This window comes from Fulmarus glacialis, unplaced genomic scaffold (genome assembly GCF_000690835.1).
Source record: "Fulmarus glacialis isolate BGI_N327 unplaced genomic scaffold, ASM69083v1 scaffold35771, whole genome shotgun sequence".
In the NCBI taxonomy this organism is placed as follows: Eukaryota; Metazoa; Chordata; class Aves; order Procellariiformes; family Procellariidae; genus Fulmarus; species Fulmarus glacialis.
In genome coordinates, this window is record NW_009194027.1 from 5,904 (window position 1) to 24,813 (window position 18,910).

Consider the following 18,910-nt stretch of genomic DNA (forward strand, 5'->3'; position numbering starts at 1 on the left):
ATCTCAATTCTTTTTCTTTATATTGAGGCAGTAGTTCAGCCAGCTTTTCCTCAGTATGATTCTGTTACACTGTGTCGATAATCTTACTATCCTTCTGTGACAATTTGTAAAAGGTTCTAAAACCTGTAGATTTCTGGATGATAGTTCTGGTAAGATGGTTGAGCCAGTACCTCTTTTAGTCACTGGCCTCTAGTGTTTTCCTCTAATACCTCAATCTTCTGAATCTTTGTAAGTAACTTAGTTACTAATCATCTGGCCATAAATATTTCTGTGGCTTTAAGTAGCTGGATAACATAGGTGTCTTACAGAAATCCGGTATTTTGCTACTCTTAACTGATTAAAAACAGAATTTCTACAAAAGACACTATTTCAAAACATCTGTTAGTTTGTTGCAAATTTCTTCCTCCAGATTGAAATGCCTGTTACCTGATGCCGGTTATCTGCTATAAGCAGAGCATTAATGCTCTTTTTTTAATAACAGTAAAAAGAAAAGGCACAATTTATTTGTGAGGAAGCAGTAGGGAGGAGGATGAATTAAAACCAAGTAAATGAATTACTAATGCATAAATGCAATTGTAAAATAATTGTGTAAATCAGTGACGGATTTTTTCCTGCAAGTTATACAGAGTGAAACACAACTGTCTACAAAAGCATTAGTATCTTTGTTATAATTATTTATGCAAAAGGCATTGAGACTACAGATAAAAACTAGTATGTGCTTTGCTGGCCATTTATGTACTGTAAAATTTCAGCTCTACTTGTGACCCCATTTACTACTGGCCTGTTGAGCCAGATGTGTTGTGACTGTTTTTTTTGTTACATGGAACAGTAAAAATAGTAGCCTGGGTCCTCTGGATCATCACTGAGGGTTTTTTGAACTCTGATTTTTAAATAAAGGTTTAACATCTTTCCCCCACCCCCATTCCAAAAATGGCAGTTTTCTGGTTGGTTTTTGTTGTTGTTGTTGTTTTAACTTTGGTTCTTGGAGGATGTTTGTGTAATGCCATTTTTTGCTGTAGAGTTCCAAACATGTTGCAGATTTTATTTATTAGGAAATATAATCTTAATTGGGGGTGTATTTGAAAATACTCTATTTCTAGGGTCGCATAGCTGTGTGTGTATTTATCCATGTGTATGTATGCCTATGTAAATACATAGGTATATAAGTGTGTAGAGTCCAGCTCTTAAAATTGACTTGTCCTTAGCAATTTATCAGCTTTACAATTCCGTCTTTGATTCCAGATGTGGTTGTAAGTTGTAGGACAATACTTCACCTGTGGATATCTGTATTTGCAACAGTTCCCTGTACTAGTGCTAATGAACTGCTTTTCTTTCTTCCTAATGCAAATGCAGATCACCATCTTTCCTTCCTCCCCGCCCCCCCGTTTTTTTTTTTTTCTTTTTGTTAAAATCTGTGTCTTGGAAACAGTTTCCCAGTAAGTTCTAATCATGTTTATGTTTTGCTTCCAGTAGGAATTGGAACTGAAATTATTATCCACTTCTCCAAGCCTTTTGAAAAGTGACTAAATGCAACTGAGTCAGATTGTCTGTGGGAATGAAGTGGCTGGGAGAATCCAAGAACATGGTGGTGAATGGCAGGAGAAGTGGAAGCAAGTCGTCTAATGACCATGCGCAGAATCAGACCAAACTGCAGCATGCAGGAAAGGAGAATCCGAAGACAGGCAAAAATGGAGTTGAGAGAAGATCAAGCAGATGTATGTACATGTTTATGCGGCTTGGTGCAATATGTGATTCATCTATCAATTTGCAAGTCAGGCTTCTGCCTTGTATTAATTCATGAAGGAGGTCTGCATTCAGCATGTAGCTATCATCAGAAGTATTAATTATGTTTGTATTTGTTGGATGTGTTAACTCACTTCAGGAATATAGATCTCTTCAGGTCAGTTTAAAAGTTAAGTGGGAATAATTGGATGTAAATTAATTTTGAACTGGTATAAGTATAAAATACGTGATTGGCACTAAGTAAGAACTAGTGTGATTGGAAGTGGATAACTTATAATTTGAATTACTAGCCCAACTTTTAGTGAGTGCACATGTAGAAGTAAACCCCATTTTGAATGAAGTCACATATATCAATAGTCATTAAGTTTTAAGGAATGTGGATTTTTATTTCCGCTATTGGTCTGGGATGAAGGACTAAATACAAATTTAGAGTAAGTCCTTTATTCAGATTTTGGGAAAATCAGGTTTGAAATTTTCATGGCTTCAACATGTTTATAGGTCAGAAATTTTAGAGGCAGGCATGACTGAACTGTGTAGTCTGGAAAGATGCTTGTAGTTGGGGAGTGGAAGAGAGAAGGAAACGAAAATTAGTTAAAGACACCCATAAAATATATTCTGAAATACTTTCTCCATTGCCTGCTACATAAATAAAGAAAAGCGAGAGTGAAAAATTAACTGTGCGCCTGCTTCTTCAGATATTTTATCATCTTACTTAATTGTTCTGTATTTTTTTACTCCAACCTGTGGCTGTCTGTCCCTGAGCATAGCTGGGCTTTATAACATTCCTTAAATTATATCTAATTTATGCTCTCTTATTTGCAGGTAGCGGTGCTTCAGGATTTGAGGGTCAAAGTCGTTATGTGCCTTCCTCTGGAATGTCTGCCAAGGAACTGTGTGAAAACGATGACCTAGCAACTAGTTTGGTTCTTGATCCCTATTTAGGTTTTCAGACACACAAAATGAATACTAGGTAACTTGTCTTTATTTTTCTAGAAAAGAGTTGATCATCTTAGTTGATGTAATCAGAGCAAAACTGTGGAATTTCTTCCATGTTTATGAAAGTCTGAAAAAATAGCAGTTTGTGAGTAGCTTCCGCCTTTAAAATAGTGTTGCATGTGGGACCAGAACTTGGAGTTCTGTAGCAGCATATGTTTGTAACGCTATCATAGGTCTCTCTATTAGCCCTCGTGTGTTTTTTGCTGTAGAACAGGTTGTTAATAGACACTGCTTCCTAGCTTAAACAGTTAACTAGTCGTAAGTTTTAAACCATTAGTCATTTGAAATATTTCAAAGACAGAAGTTAGTGTTTGGGGACTTTTCTGTTTATTTCATGTGCCTGCTTTTTTTTCTTTTTCCTTTTTTTTTTCCTTACTCTTATGACATCGCAAGAAAGATACAGTTCCAGAGCACTTCAGTGTTGGTGCCACTTGATCTTACGTTCTTGCAGACCCATGCTGAAGGAATACTACTCAGACATGTCTGTATGCATAAGATAAATTGATGTGCACACTGGGAACTTGCTTACCAGAATTGCACATACTTTTGCACTGTTATGCACTTGTCTGAATACTTCTGGTCTAAATTCAGTGTGGTCTTAGGGTTTAGTTGTTGCATGCTTCTTCCTGTTCTACAGATGTACCACTGATTATAAGTATATTCTATAGATCTCTATTAAGCTTTTGTTTGCATACAAGATCTGCATTGCTAGCTTAATGGAGAAGCTATATATAAAAATGATAAGTTTCTAAGGACAGGAATTGTGTGCTTATTATTGTACAATAATAAGAGCTGGGGTTTCCAGGTAGCACATCCTGGGAAACAGGCTACTCAAACTGTTCCTGTGGCTATTTTTAAAGAAGAACAGTTTACCTGTGCAGCACAGTCACATAACCAGAGTATCAATTAAGTAGATTTTTGTGTGTATGTAACAAGCTGATTACTTCAAAAATGGCTGGTAGATTAATTGACGTTGTCACATAACGTAAATGGTTGCTGGTATAACCTGACAGCATGAGTTGCACATGAAATTGCAGCAGTGTGGTCCTAATAACTGTAAAGACTTACTCCAAAGAGATTTTTCATTTTCACTGGAGTGTGCAACATCTATCTTTAAGAGGAATGCTTGAGTTCTTCCTGTTCCCTCAATGCTATTGGTTACAATAGCACATTGTGCCCAAAACAGTGTCTAGGTAGATACTCTTACAGTTCAGTTTGGAGTGTCTTTGTATTTCCAGCAGTTAATCGAGCTAAATATGTACGCTCAAAAGATTGTTTTGTTGCATGAATGGTAGTCTACAGGTTATTCACAGGTAGTTAATTCTTATGCTTTTTGCTAAGGAAATTATGTATTCATTATTTAATAGTTGAAGAAGCTACTTTCAAAAATGTTGTTTTCTGCTGCTATGTTTTCAACACCTAAAATACTTTTTTAATTACTAATTTGATTCAAAAGACTACACAAAGGCTATCATCATGTATTTCTTCCTTTCTCAGACTTGGAGAACAGTTACAGGCAGTCTTCAAGGACAATAGTTAATAATCTTGGAGCACTATGGGAAATACTTAGGTGAGGCTTACAACTTCTACCAGAAACACATCTTCTTGCCTCTTTTGTAATATCCTATTGAGAGAGTTTCTATTGTTGCAATGAATTAAAAGAAAGGCATCAGCATAGTTCTTGTTTATCTTTTTGGTACCGTGATGACATCTGCTTGTTATTGTAGCTGTGACGCTTAGATCATCTTCCTTCCATCTAGTAAGCTGTAGTCTTTCTCGAGCTCCTGAGATTTATTGTTGTATGGCTTTGAGGGAAGGTGGGGGGAAAGCAAATATGAAAAGACTAGACCATTTTCCAAATACCAGGTGCCAGTACCTAAACACATGATTGTAGTAGAAATTAAGATTTACAGCTTATGTTTGGGCATCTTCAATGTGATGAAGTCATATTAGTTACATAGTTTGTGTATTGAGGTGCGCTTAAAATAAAACAGCCGTTTATGATGGCAAGCAAATATTTCCTGTTCCTTGTTCTGATTTGTTTGAAGATGTACTGTGGAAGTGACTGTGCCAGCATTCTCTTTGCTGTTGGAAACACATAAGAGGTTTGTATTTTTACAACTAGCAGCCCAGCATGAGTTGATGACCGCTTACTGAAGTTGTACTTTACCTTACATCTGGAAGCCAAGTCTGTATTTTTCTATGTATAAGTGTCTTCTATATAAGCACTTTCTGTACTTCATTCATTCCTTTACTTGAAGAGTTTGTAAAGACCTCTTGTTTTAACCTGAATATATTGATTAGAGGAAAAAAAAAAACTCATAACATTCTAGTAAAATATCTAGATTGTTGTTGGAACATCTTTGTTTTCCATCTTCTTTATACTGAATTACTGATCTTATGGTAGAGCGGTGACAAGAACCGTTATTTTTCTGGGGTTTTTTTCTTTCCCAGGGGCCATAAAAATAAAATCCTGCAATTCCTGAATGCCCTCCGTCTTGGGAATTGTTAGCTCTGTAAGCTGTCAAGTCAGTAATGTCTGAAAGAGCTGAAGACTGGTTCTCAAAAGATTACAATAGGATCCCCCAATGAGTTTGTCCAGTGTTCCTCTGAAATACCTTCTTGTCACCAGGGATTTGATGGACAGCATAAAGTTTAGCTCTGGAAATGTCTTCAGTGGCTTTACCCAAAAGTAACTTTTTCATCCTCTTGGATTTCCAAGAGAAAGCAGGTTGTTTTCAGAGCTTCTGGCCCTCTTTACAGGCCTGTGGTCATTCTTTCATCAAATTGATAGCTCTTATCTTGACAAAATAGCAGGTTAGCAGTTAATTAAAAAAAAAAAACACACATATGATAGGAAGTGTAATCTTGTCAAGTATAGCTGTTCTAAGAGGTTTTGTTATATCGGACTTTTTTTTTGTGCCAAAGGCTATCCTGGCTGTAAGATTTACTTAGTCTTGCATGCCTGTCCTTTTTGTAAAAACAAAACTGATTTTGCAAGCTATTACTTCCTGGGTTGAAGGTTGTCTAACACTACAGATTAAAACTGACACTTGTAAAAAGCCAAGTGAATTCTTGCTTATCTTACCATCTCTTATTTTCAGATGCTTTTCCCTAGGCTGAGTGCTGAATCTTGAAGTTGCATGCCTTAATGGCTGATCTGCTCTTTACTATCTTGCACACAAATGTGTTAGTATTTAAATCTTAAGCCAGACTGCTGATCATACTGCTGCTGTTACCAGCCACTGTTGTTTCCTGGTTCCCTAAAGCATCAGCATCATGCTGGGGAATACTGAGAGCAGTTCCAATGTCTTTCTAAGTTTGCAAGTGATTTAGGAAGTCAAACGCATTGTAGTCTGTTTTAGGATAATCTAGGGATGTTTCGTAACTCCATATTGCTGCTTTCAGTGAAGTTACAAATTGGTGTGTGGTGCAGGTGGTTTTATCTAATAACGTGAGACTAAAGGACCGAGCTTTAAGAATTTCCATGTTTTCCATAGCAAACGTGAAGTGTTTGGGGATCATGTACGGGAAGCTGCTTTCTCTTGACACTGCAGCAAGAGCAATTGCTGGCCTTGGTGTAAACAGTCAGTGATTCCTGAACTTCACAGGGTATGTCAGTCTTTGTCCCTTAGAGTCACCGTTGAGCAATAAAGACAAAAAAGGCAAAGCAGTTCCGTATCACTTACATTCATGGGTCTGTGCTGAATCTCTTCTGTGCTCCTTAGCTCATTTCAATATAATAATTAAAGGGCTCAGTATTCATCTTGAATGGGGTTTGGGGGTAGAACAAGTCATATGGCTTCTGCTAAATAAGGTTACGTGGCCGTATAGTTCTACTTCAGTGTTGTAGCGCTATGGAGATACTGGATTAGAGGTACACAGCTCTTATGTAGTGACACCCTGTTTCAAAATGAAGCTTTTACATTCTTCAGACCTTAGTGTCTGTGTACTTTCTAAAATGATTTTGTTTGACTTTGTGTGAAATCTGCTTTCTCCTTTTTTTTTTAATTTTTGCTGATAACTTAATTCAGTAAAGCCCTTTAGCTTGCTCCTGGTTGTCTTCCTTCACTATGTGTAAATCACACACAGTGATTACATTGGAAGTAACTGTTTTGCTACTGCTGTATGTTTTGGGTTTAAATCACAACCAAAAAACCCCACCAAACAACCAAACCGCCCCCCCGCAAACCAACACCCACCACCTTACTTTTACACAGGTGTTTCTAGTTGCACCTTTAACTTTAATAAAAAGTGTTATATCTCCAAAAGATGGAATGGCTTGCATTTAGTAGTCATGGTAAGTGCTAAATTAAATTTACCATGTGAGTGTCAGAATAGGAATGAAGGAAATTGTTGGGGGGGTTTTTTGTGTCCCCCATATTTATTTAAAAAAAACATTTATTTGCTAACCATATTAAGGAGGGTGAAATTATGTGGCTGTTAGAATTTTCTTTACTTCTATTCTAGGCTGTACTGCAGTTTTGACCACACTGGTGCACGTATAGTTTCAGTTCAAGAAATTTAAGTAATGTGGATTACTTTCTTCATTAAAAATGCCGTTTTGAACTTTGGCCTTTAAAGAACATGGGGGTTTTTTTCCAGATAACAACACTGGAGAATAAACACAGAACAAGTTGATTTTTATATAACTAGCTTTTAATTAAGATACTCATACTACAGGGTTGGGCGGGGGGGAAGCCAAAATGTATGTTAACCAAATAAATTGTTTCCACTTATTATATACATAGATGATTTTCAACTCTTGTTGTGCTGTCTTGAATGCTTAACAGCCTTGCAGTTTTAGCTTTTGTGCTGGATCTCTGGTATTAGATGAACAGTAACTTGCTGTCTTTCCAAAGCCACTTAAATAAAAATATCATCCAGACAAAGTGCCTGTTGTTAAGAGGCTAATGGGGTGCTGTGTCTTGATAAATTCACTCTTCTTGATGTTCCCTAGTCAGAAGTTAAGAAATAGGTTTAGAAGTATAACTCTTTATCATGCACTGGTACACTCTGTGGAGTTCCATACTGGATCTCTTGCAGGATCAATTTATCCTTTTTGTTCAAACTCACTGCTCTCAGTGACTGAGACTGAGCAAGGTACTGTGCTTCTGAACTTACCAGAAACTCTCCTTTAACTTCCTTTATAGGCAAGCATCTCACTGACCTTTGGCTTTATACCTTGGAGTTTCAAGATTCTTTAAGTATTCCCGAGGTAAGAGAAACTTGAGAGAGAGAAAGAGCTTTGCTTCCCCAAGCCATTTTCCTACGTCTTCCTTATTGAGACCACCTCAATTTGCCCTTAACTGGGATAAGATCATCTTCCAGCTGATTTTGAAATTGCAATAGCCATAGCTTTTTTGGATCTTGTTGAGTAGGGAAAAATAAATATTTCCTAGGGAAGTGTGAAAAGTTTCTATTCTGCAGCTTGTCAGGAAAAAGGGCTATTATTTCTTTAAAGATACTGTGATAGCCGAGTTTTTCATTCTTAGCTTACTTTTAACAACAGACTGTTTTGCGGCAGACTCCATGTTCTGTGAGACCTGACCCCTGAAGCTGTTTGTAGGGTGGCTCAAGGAGTCTGTGCCTGTGAGCAGATTCAAACACCAGAGTGTCTTGTTCAGTTTCCATGATGGAATCTAATAAAGGTACTGTAAACCAGAAGTCTGGATAAACAATTCTGATTTTAATTGACTCTCTGTTTAGAGACTGGGTTGGCTGGTTTATTTTGTTGGTTTTCTTGTGCTCTTTCTATCTCTCTGTTTCTCTTCTTTGAACTAGTCTCCTATTTTACTCACACTTAAAAGCCAGTTTCTTTGGCTCGGTTTAGCTGTGGGGTCTTTTCAGGCTCTCTTCATGGTGGTGCTCAAAAACAGTCATGTAGACACTCCCAGGAGATGCGTAGATTTTTTTAATGTCTTCTGTAAATGAGGAAGCCCTGTAGCACCAAAATGATAGTATTTGAGGTTGCTTCTCAAAACCAATTGGCTTTTTGGTAGGTAGTGCTGGGAAAGACTAATGAATAAACTGCTATTTCATGATACTCCTGGGAGAAGTGAAGTGTCTGTCAGCAGACTCTCAAATACTTAAGGAACACTCGACTTCTAGGCTTTCTTGGCATATTGGCTTCTTCAATGTCTCAAATCAGAAGGTACCTTTTAAGGTATATGTGGAGATACACCTGTGAAAGTACTGAAAGTACTGAAGTACTGGGTTGCAGTATTCTGGATTAGCTCATAAACTTTACATGCTCTCAGTGCAGTTTACATGTGCTCTTGAGCTGTGAACAACTCACTAACTCAGGCTCAGGGTGCAAAGTGTCATTCTGTTTTATTGATTTGGGAACCCTTGAAGTGAAATGCGGTACATTGTGATGTTGGTTTCCAGCATCCTTCCATGTACTTGTGGACACTTCTTGCTTGTTTGGATTCCTGTTTATCTTTTCTCATTATCTCTGTTTTGTCACCATATAAAAAATACCAGTACAGCGTTTTGATAGAGGTGCTGCTGGAGGTCCTTGGTATTAATTTTTGAACCCTTGGGTGCTGAGAGTTGCGTTCTTTGAAAAACCCAGTTCCTGTTTCAAGTTTCAAATGCCTGGCATACAGTGTAATATTCATCTGACCTTTTAATGTTTGGGGATTTTTACAATCTCTACACCCCCTTCCTGTTTCCAGCCTTCTTTTTGGCCTTTTCAAGACTTGGGTGTACACTAACTATTCTACTTCTCAGGAATGATGTTACATGAGTTTCTGCTAGACATTTACAGGAATTCTACCAGCAATGTGCAATGCCTGAGACAAGAACCCATAGAAACACCTGCTGAATGTGATCCATGCAGATATGCAGGTGACATTTAAAGGGCTGGGGCCAGGTTCTGAGCTACCTGAGGTAACTAGTCAGGTAGGCATCTAGTCAGCCTCTGAGAATGGTGCGTTTTGAACGATCTGAAATATGAGTGTCACTTTGGGGCTATAAGATGTGCTTCTAATTGCTAGAAAATATAGGGTGTTGATTCTTTTTCTGTAGGTCTTGAGAGCCACTGTTAAAGCTTAGCATCTGCCCTCCTTTATTTTTCTTTTCCTTTTTTTTTTTCTTTTTTCTTTTTTTCCCCTTCCTCACTGGTGGTTGGGTTGGGATACTGCTTTCTTTAGCTAGCCTAGACTAAGCTTCTTCTTGATGATAAACAAGTATGATTATGTCTATCAGCACATACATTGCCTGTCTCAGGTGCAAATGCAATTTTGAATGTGATGGTTGTTCCACCTATCTTCGCTCCTGCAGGTCACTTAGCTTAAAAAATGGTGCATTTCAGCATATAACATAAAATGTAAGGGGGAGGGCAATCATTCATTTAGCCCAGCAAGAATAGAGATAGCTGAAGACCAATTTTAGCTGTAAATCCTGTATCTTTTCCTCCTGTAATGTTTGCAGGTAAAGATGTAAACAAAATGTTGACCTGTCACGTTTGCGCATATTGGTGTGCTTTGTACTTCTCATGATATAAGTACAGTTGGGTCCTTGTTGGGAAAACTGCTTCTGATTGAAACTGAAAATGAGAGCAAGTCCTATGCTGAAACTAGTCAGGTTCAGTTCAGGCTATGTCATTTTAACTTCCTTTAATGTCTGAGGAAGCTCTGTGAGTTATAACTATCAAATCTGGGAGAAGTCGTTCTGGTTTGGGGAGAACTGGGAGATACTCTTTTTGTATCTGACTGGCAAGTCGAAGGAGACTTTGCTGTGCTACAGAACAAAAATAATAATGATCATGTCATCTGTAGTCTGAAGGGAGTTTTCTTCTATGATGAGGTCTCAGCAGCTTGTTAGGCAGTTAGCTTTTTGGGGAGATGGAATAAGTATATTCTTTAATAAAGAACTTGATTTGAAACTTCTTGGCACAGTATGTACTACAATTCTAAGTGGGCATCTATTTCGTAACTGACTCTTGCTATGTTGTTAGATATTATCCCAGCCAGAAGAAAACTTACCTAATGTCTTCTCAGAACTACTTACTGTATCTTCTTTTCTGAAAGCTCACAGGTTTATGCTGATAATTTTGGCATATTCAGAAAGATCTAAAAGATTGCTTAGTCATTATATTACAAGGAAGTTTTTTCAGATGGAGAATGCAGAGATGATGTGTAAAAGCATGGCATACTGATAACCTGCATTACTGCTGTTAGGAGGTCTGTCTTTATTGTATCAGGAGCATAAAAACAGCATTTTACTTCTAATGAAGAAAACGGAATCCTCATCATTATTAGTTATTTCTGATTAAACTCTTACTATTTTACAAGGTGAAATAAAATTGGGGTATGCAACGCTTAAGGTATTTTGTTTCCTTAATACAAGTTGCATAGAAGAAGCAAATCTTATTTGGTCATCTGAAGAGAAGTTACTTCCAACATTCAGCGTTCTAAGATGAGGATAAGCCAAGTGATACGGTAATTTAAAAAACAGGGTATCAGTAAGGGAGTTGATAAGGTTTCCTTCCACCAACTTCAAGAATTTATTTCCCCTTCTTTACTTTTGTCATCAAATACAAACTTCATTTGGTAAGAGGAAATAAATCAGCGTGGTAACTTCAAGCATCAAGTAATGCGACTTAGTCTTATGGATTTAATCAGAAGCTGTTAGCTTGTCTTATGCTGTGTAAGCCAAAGGTGTGAGTCATAAAAGAAGCTGCAGAAAATTTTCTCATGACCCTAGAAAATTTTTATCTTTGTGAAGAGTCCCCTGGGGTCTATCATACACTTAAAAGTACACAAACCCCACCTCCACCCCAAAGCGGAGCATATATGGGTATGTGCTCAGTCAAAGGCAATTTACAGAGATTCAACATAATCTCTAATTAAGTTCTGCTTTCTCTTGATGGTTTTGCAGCTCAAAAACAGAGCTCCTGCGTCTTGCAGTCATATAGGTTTTTTCTGTAACCAGTTTTTTCCTGTTGAACATATCAAGGATGGTTTTTTCTTAAATCTCAGGCTTTGGGACGAAGGCAGAATTCTCTGCTAATGTACAGGGGTTTATTTTCATATTTTATCTACCCATGATTTTCAGCTACCTGTTTCGTGTAGCCAATATTTTAGGGAAAAATTCTTACGATCACACTAACTTGTGGAACTTAGTCTTCCACAGATGTAGTATCTATGCTGTGTGTTACTATTTATAGATACTTCTTGAGTAGTCATTAAGAGGTGTGGTTTATATGAATGCAAATGTTAAGTTTGCAGTCTACATAAATCCATATAGTGGATTTGTCAATATAATAAGGCTTTGGGTTAGGCAAAAGTTGATTTGAAATCACTTTTCAAGATAGTTGCGGTTTTTTTCTGTTTTGAGATTTCTTAAGTCTTTTCAGTTGCACTGTCTAATTGTTTGCTCCCTATTTAAAAAATTTAGTGTAGTATGTGTGGTTGTAGAGGGCTTAAATTTAAAATCACACACACATCCCCCCCAACCCAGCTACAAAAGCCAGAACTGTGCATAGATCCCTTGATACCAGTGTTGACTAGGAAGCTTACAACATCCAGTTTATTTAATGGGGTTTTTTGCACATGCACTTTTAATGATAGTAAATTTAGTAGGAAAGTAAGGACAGTAACACTTTTATTACACTAGTTCTTTAGCTGCTTTGTTCCAAATGATAGACATTGAAAACAGTGAAATATTATTCTGTGTTGGTTAATCTTATTAGAGATTTGTTTTATAAATAAATTGTGCTGCTCTGCAGAATGGAGGGTTTTAACATTACAAGAGGTATGCTTGGCTTTACCTTGCCTCTACCATTACCTCAGGACATGAGGGTCTGTGATTTGAGTACGTAATGGTCAGTTTCTTTATGCTAGGAGTGAAATATTTGTATGGCTAGCGAAAGAATTCTGTGCTGCAAGTAACTGTGAGGAAGAATTGAGAATGAATAACAGCGGACTGGAATAGTTTTATTCTTTATTTCAGATTTCGACCTATTAAAGGAAGGCAAGAAGAACTAAAAGAGGTGATTGAACGTTTTAAGAAAGATGAGCACTTAGAAAAAGCCTTCAAGTCCTTGACGTCAGGTGACTGGGCCCGGCACTATTTTCTTAACAAGAACAAAATGCAGGAAAGGTTGTTCAAGGAACATGTAGGTGTACTTGTAATTAATGTGCTTTTTCAGATGATTGAAAGGCTAAGAAAATGTAAAAATTTCTTAGGAATGTAGCAGTAGTAAAGGAAAGTAATCCCCTGCGCTGTTATATGTTATTTGTTTGATTGCTTTTTAACAGAAACTTTCTTTGTTTTTTTAAAACCCGGCTAGCTCCGCCCCCCCCAGCCTTTTTTTTGAGTTAACTTACCATTGCCTTTTATTTAATAGACATGTAGAAAGGCAAACACATTTGCCTCTTTTGCTGTTGGCTTAAGTCATAAGCAGAAGAGAGAAGACCTACTTCTGGGAGACAAGAGTTTTGAGGACTACTTTCATTCTTTGGAAGGGTTCCCCCCCCTTTTTTGTTTGTTTTTGTGGTGGTGTTGGTTTTTTGTGTTTGGTTCCCCCCCCCCATTGGAACTATTGTGAATCAAATTGTGTGACAAAGAAAAGTAAAGGAAAAGGGAGAAGCCTTGCTACCTCAAAAAATTGTTTTGGGTATAGCGGCTTTATATGGGAGTGTTATTCCTCTTCCTCCACTTCCCACATCCCAAATCCATTTTGTATATAGCATAAAGGTTGTTGACTCTCAAAGTTGCCAGGAAGTCAGTATTTTTTTACTTTAAAAAAAAAAAACAACAAACAACCCACAAAAAAAACCCCACCACCAAAAAACTCCTTCAGGAATGAGTGCATTGTTTTCAGATACAATCAAAGGGAATTTGGCCTACTTTAAAATGCATCAAATCTAGCAGTGTAGAAAAAAGTAGGTAGCAAATTCTGCTCTCCCAAAGTGTTTTTTTGAGTAATACAACCGGACTTTAACTAAAAAGAATTGATCCAGCAATCCCTGAATTCAGTATCTAGATTTGTCATGGAAGCAGTATCTTTTTCAGAACTGGAAAGAATAAAATTGAATCCTGTAGATTGTTAGGTCTCAGTGGTTCTTAAAGATCTGAGAAGAATTCTTGAATGCAACTACTCAGTGACTTTAAGAAGAAATTATCCATTTTCATTGGTTGGGCCAACTTTGTACCATTCAAGGCATCTTTAAATTTTTTAAACTCTTTAGATAGTCATGTTATCCATGTGAGGATTCCTGCAAATCACTCTGAAGAAATAAGATTAACATAATATGTATAGCTAGAATTTGTAATCAGAAATGCATTTCAGCAAACAACATCCCATTGCAATATCCATTTTTTGTGTATGTTCTTGTGCAGTTCACTGATTTTCATTATTTTTATATAAAGTTTCACTGCTTTTGTTTTGCTTATAACAGAAAAGTACTGTTTTCTTTCATTGCAGGTATTTATTTATTTACGAATGTTTGCAACTGACAGTGGGTTTGAGATACTGCCTTGTAATCGGTATTCTTCTGAGCAGAATGGAGCCAAAATTGTTGCAACAAAAGAATGGTAAGAAATACAGTTTACTGTTGCATTCCATTTCTGTCAATTACTTTGAAAGATTCTAAAAAACGATATGGAAAAAGTATGATTTAGAATTAAAACTGCAACCAGTGAAATACAAAGTTTTGTATTTTTGCTTACAAATTAAATTTGGTGTCTGTTTTTGCTAAGTACTTAATACACAATACATGCATCTGTAAGACATTCCTTTTTATATTTGGACATAGCCATACAGGTTTTGGTATACAAGTTGTTTTATCTTGTTTTCAGTCAGATAATTATTTTCCTCTAATTGTAAGTTGTTGGCCTCCTGTGAGAAACACAACTGTGTCAAGACTACATTATGCCAGATTTGTTATACAACAAATAATTGTGGGGGAAAGGAGTTTTTCACTTTTGTGAAACTGAGGGGTGTTATTTGCGTATTTTGATTGTGCCAGATAAATCTCTTCTGGAAACACAAAATTGGCACCCCAGTGTATTTTCCCATCTTATTTTGGCACATCTGAGTTTCATTATAAGCTTTCATATACTTCATAAGTTTCATATATGTATTTTCATATATAATGTCTGTGGCAGCACCAGCAGGTTCCTGGATTAATTCAGATTTTACAATAAATTTTCTCCCTTCCTTCCCCCTTCCCTCCCCCCCAATTTATATTTGTTTTGCTTTGTGGCAGTACATACTCACAACAGCACATCTGAGATGATGGTATGCTATTATGTGTGGGCTAGGAGTAAGAGGCTAGACATTACGCTGGTAGCGTACCAAGTAAGCGTGCTGTTGCTGTGGGGCTACAGCTTCAACGTGTGGGAGAGTAAGCTTTAAGAAGGTTGAACTGTAGCTGGAAGTTCCACAATCATGATATAATCAGTATTTTGGGGGTTGTTTTTTTTCAGTTTGAATTTTCCCCTTGGCTGATTCTTTGGTATTGTATTTAGGTGTGTTGAAAATGAATTAACTTTTCATGCTCAAAATCTTGAGTGACCTGAGAGAGAGCAAAACAGGAGGCCTGCTTCTTAACCCTGCCAATACCTGGAAAGCTATTGAGACTTAAAACTGATACAGTTCTCAGCACTCTCTGTAAGAGTTTTGCACTTAAAAGGCTTGGCTTCTAGTTTGTGTCCTTCGTGTATATTTAGTATCTCCATCTGGCCAAAATTTAGAATGGTCACTCTAAAGAGCAGTGCAAACAATGCCCTTGCAAGATAATGGAAATTGCGTGCTTCTTCCTGGGCTGAGTATTCAGTGCCTCTGATCTGCTATATGTATGGTGGCAGATTGGCTGTCTGCACATGAAGGCATCATGGTTTTGTTGGTTGTGTCCACGCCCCCCACCCCCAGTGGTCTATTTCATGACCAGCTTGATGCTGAAGAACTACTTGTGAGAGAGGAAAACATCTTGCATGAATTCTGGCTGGTTTTTGAGTCAATACTGGGCCTTTTTTAAGAAGCCGTGGAGTTCTAAGCATCTTCACTATGCTGTGTTTTCTTGGCCAAAAGAAGTAGTATAGGAAATGCAAACAAGAGCAGCTAGAGGAAGTCAAAATGTCTTAAGTGGTGGAGGGGAGGGAGTGTGCACAAAATGAAAAAAAATCTTGCTTTTGGTTTTAACAACTGTAGAAGCTGAAGTAATCAACTCTTCCAATTTCTTGCTTGCAGTCTCAGGAAATTGTAGAAACAATGGTGGTAATGTCTGTCAGAATTGATGTAATTGATTCTATATAGTAGCATAAAAACATTTATTTCATGTCTGATAAAAAGTCTATTTAGCCTTATATCCTGTCTCTAACTGAATTAAAATACGAGGTTTATAGGGGTTGAGAAATGGTTTACAAAACACTTCCTGTTATTGACAACTTCTCTTTTTGTGAAATTACTTTGTAATTTTGGCATATGTATTCCTATTTCTGCTACTCCTTTTACACTAAAGGAAACGAAATGATAAAATAGAATTACTTGTGGGCTGTATTGCTGAACTATCAGAAATGGAAGAAAACATGCTGCTGAGACATGGGGAAAATGACTTCAGTGTTATGTATTCCACACGGAAAAACTGTGCGCAACTGTGGCTTGGTCCTGCTGCATTTATCAATCATGGTGAGTAGTAACTACAGGAAGCGTGTTAAAGGACATAAGCAATTCTACTCAGAAGTGTTGTGACATGTGAGCTGAACAACACAGGACCTTAGAGAAAATGTCTGAATATGTATTACTGTAGGACAAAATCCTGTTCGGATTTTCCCAGACCAGAGCTGATCGGCTGTGAACTGGGAAACTCACAGAAGGCTCTAGGAAGTGATGCCTTCTTCCTTCACAGAGACTTTGGACTGGCAGCTAAATTAGTGGAGCATATTGTGGGTTACCTTGAATTCTTTGTGAACTTAGTCAACAGTAATGTATTTCTTAGGTGAACTTATTATGCCTTCTTTAACCTTATGCACAGAAGCTTAACTGATTCTGTTGCATTTGTATGCTGAAGGAAAGGCAGGTAGGATTTAAGATAAATCCTATTACCTTAACAAGGAGGGAAACTGAACATTTGTGATAGCATAGGGAAGAGCTCAGAAACCAAACTATATCAAACTAGGTATCTTTTGATGTATAGCTTTGTGCATACTAACATAACTCCCAGTATTTAGTTGAGATTCTACAGTTACTGAGTCAGAGTGAATCCTTACTTTAGATATCTACAACTATTCATGTTTCAGGTCTTATCAACAGTTAATTGACTTTATCTTTTGGACCTTTTTCAGATTGCAGACCTAACTGTAAGGTAAGCAAGAAATTAAAAATAAATAAATAAAGCACCACACTTTTTTTTTCCCTTTGTCCCTGCACCTTTTCCTCCCCAACTGTTTCACTTTTTTTTTCTTATTCAGATACTGTTCAACCTTAATGATTAACCTTTTTTTTTTTCTTCTTTTCCTCCCCTCCCCTTCCTGTCGTCTCCTTCCCCAGTTTGTATCAACGGGCAGAGATACAGCATGTGTGAAAGCTCTAAGAGATATTGAACCTGGAGAAGAAATCTCTTGTTACTACGGAGATGGGTTTTTTGGAGAAAATAATGAATACTGCGAATGTTACACCTGTGAAAGGTATGATTGATGTAAATAAGTTTCAAATGGAATTGGGCATATTCATGATGTATTTTGTGAAACTGAAAGTCCTTGATAATGAGTATGCAGATTTTTGGACACGTTATAATTGCTTCCTAGCTATTTGTTGTAATGATTTTTGTGTGTTGTTACTGAATGGTCATGTTTCCTGAGAACTCCTGCATCCTATTTTTCTGTTGATCTCTGTTCTGGAGATAGCCCAAAATGAGAATAACAAACAAGAAGTGTAGATTCTTAAAAATATTTGTACTGAATAAAGTAGAATTGGAAGGAAAAGCAGTTGTAGCTTCTATGAGACCATTAGCAACTGGCCCCCAACTTTTGCTCTTTTTTGCACTAGAAAAAGCAAATTTTATTAATGTTTTCGATGTTGGCCTGAAGTTCTTTTCTGCTGCTAGGAATGGGCAAAGTAGCTTTCACCTTATGTTATTAGAACTTGGGGGTTTGTGTATTCGTAAAGATCTACTGGTTTGGACAGTACTTGCCTATCAGTCCATCGCACAATAGCAGCAAAGTTGTTGTTATATTTGTTTTTCACCTGTGCTGTCCCAACCTAGTTTCTTCACAAAATCAGTTGAAAGGATTTCATTGTTGGTTTTTGCCATGTTGAAACTTCTGCTTGCTGTGAGCATGGAGGCTCAACATCATTTGTGAGAGCTTCACCTAGTTCCAAGAGGAACTACACAGAACCTATAACAGTTCTGTTACTGTTTGACCTAACCATAGAGAGAAAAAAAAAAAATCTATAAACGACAAAATATTAATCATATTGAGAAATAGCTTAGCGCACCTACATATAAATAGTTTAATAATCCTACCTTCATTTTTACTATCTAGTTTGGTCACTAATAATTCTTGCAGTTCAAGGGAAAACTTGAAGCGAAGGGTATAGTCTCAGACTTTATCTAGAGAGCTGCTAGTAAAACTGTACTTCAGTTCTGGGAACTGTTTAGTATTGAATTAAATGGGTACCATGATTGTTCTTTCCTTGTTACTTGGAGTGATATGTTTCTTTGATTGTTGATTTTAATGTAATACAGACATACTTTCTCTTCCAGGACAAACCAATTTTGTGTCCGAACATTTTCACTAATTTGTCATCTTTGTATTTTAAGTACATGAAAATGTTACATTGTAAAGTTAACATTTGGGTAATTCTAACTTTAGGAATCTGCTTTTTAGTCACAAGGCTGTGTTACAGCAATCAAATATGAGAGATTTGAATTTAGGGGAGTTGAGAAAGGAAAAATGAGTCCTTACCAACACTGATGAGGCAACTGTCCTTTGTACACCACAAAAAAATCATTTTTAAGTGACCCAATTTTGACTATGCCGTAAAGGGTGTTAATTTGTAATGTTAAAATGCTAGACTTCTAAGAAGCTGTGGGGAGGTTGACACTGTATAATTTTTTTTCAAGCTTCCAAAATCATCACAAGAAAATTTGCATATCTTTACATGTGTGCATGTACTCTTTTTAGGTGAGCCTGCTGTTCATGCTAGCTAACTGAG

At 37.0% G+C, this 18,910-nt stretch overlaps 1 protein-coding gene across 1 annotated transcript; it reads left to right on the plus strand.

Annotated features, from left to right (window-relative positions):
* Nucleotides 1–1,555: 1,555 nt before the first annotated feature.
* LOC104083962 (histone-lysine N-methyltransferase SUV420H1) lies at nt 1,556–17,414 on the plus strand. Its single transcript, XM_009587637.1, has 7 exons — nt 1,556–1,715; nt 2,566–2,713; nt 12,700–12,865; nt 14,177–14,286; nt 16,215–16,381; nt 17,038–17,057; nt 17,243–17,414. Exons 1-7 carry the CDS (start codon nt 1,556–1,558, stop codon nt 17,387–17,389), a joined length of 918 nt encoding a protein of 305 aa, XP_009585932.1. The 3' UTR covers nt 17,390–17,414.
* The last annotated feature ends 1,496 nt before the right edge of the window (nt 17,415–18,910 follow it).

Coding starts and splice junctions, on each gene's coding strand:
- LOC104083962 (XM_009587637.1), top strand. CDS start 1,556: ATGAAGTGGCTGGGAGAATCCAAGAACATGGTGGTGAATGGCAGGAGA. Junction 1,716..2,565: donor TGAGAGAAGATCAAGCAGAT/GTATGTACATGT, acceptor TCTTATTTGCAG/GTAGCGGTGCTTCAGGATTT. Junction 17,058..17,242: donor ATTGCAGACCTAACTGTAAG/GTAAGCAAGAAA, acceptor CTCCTTCCCCAG/TTTGTATCAACGGGCAGAGA.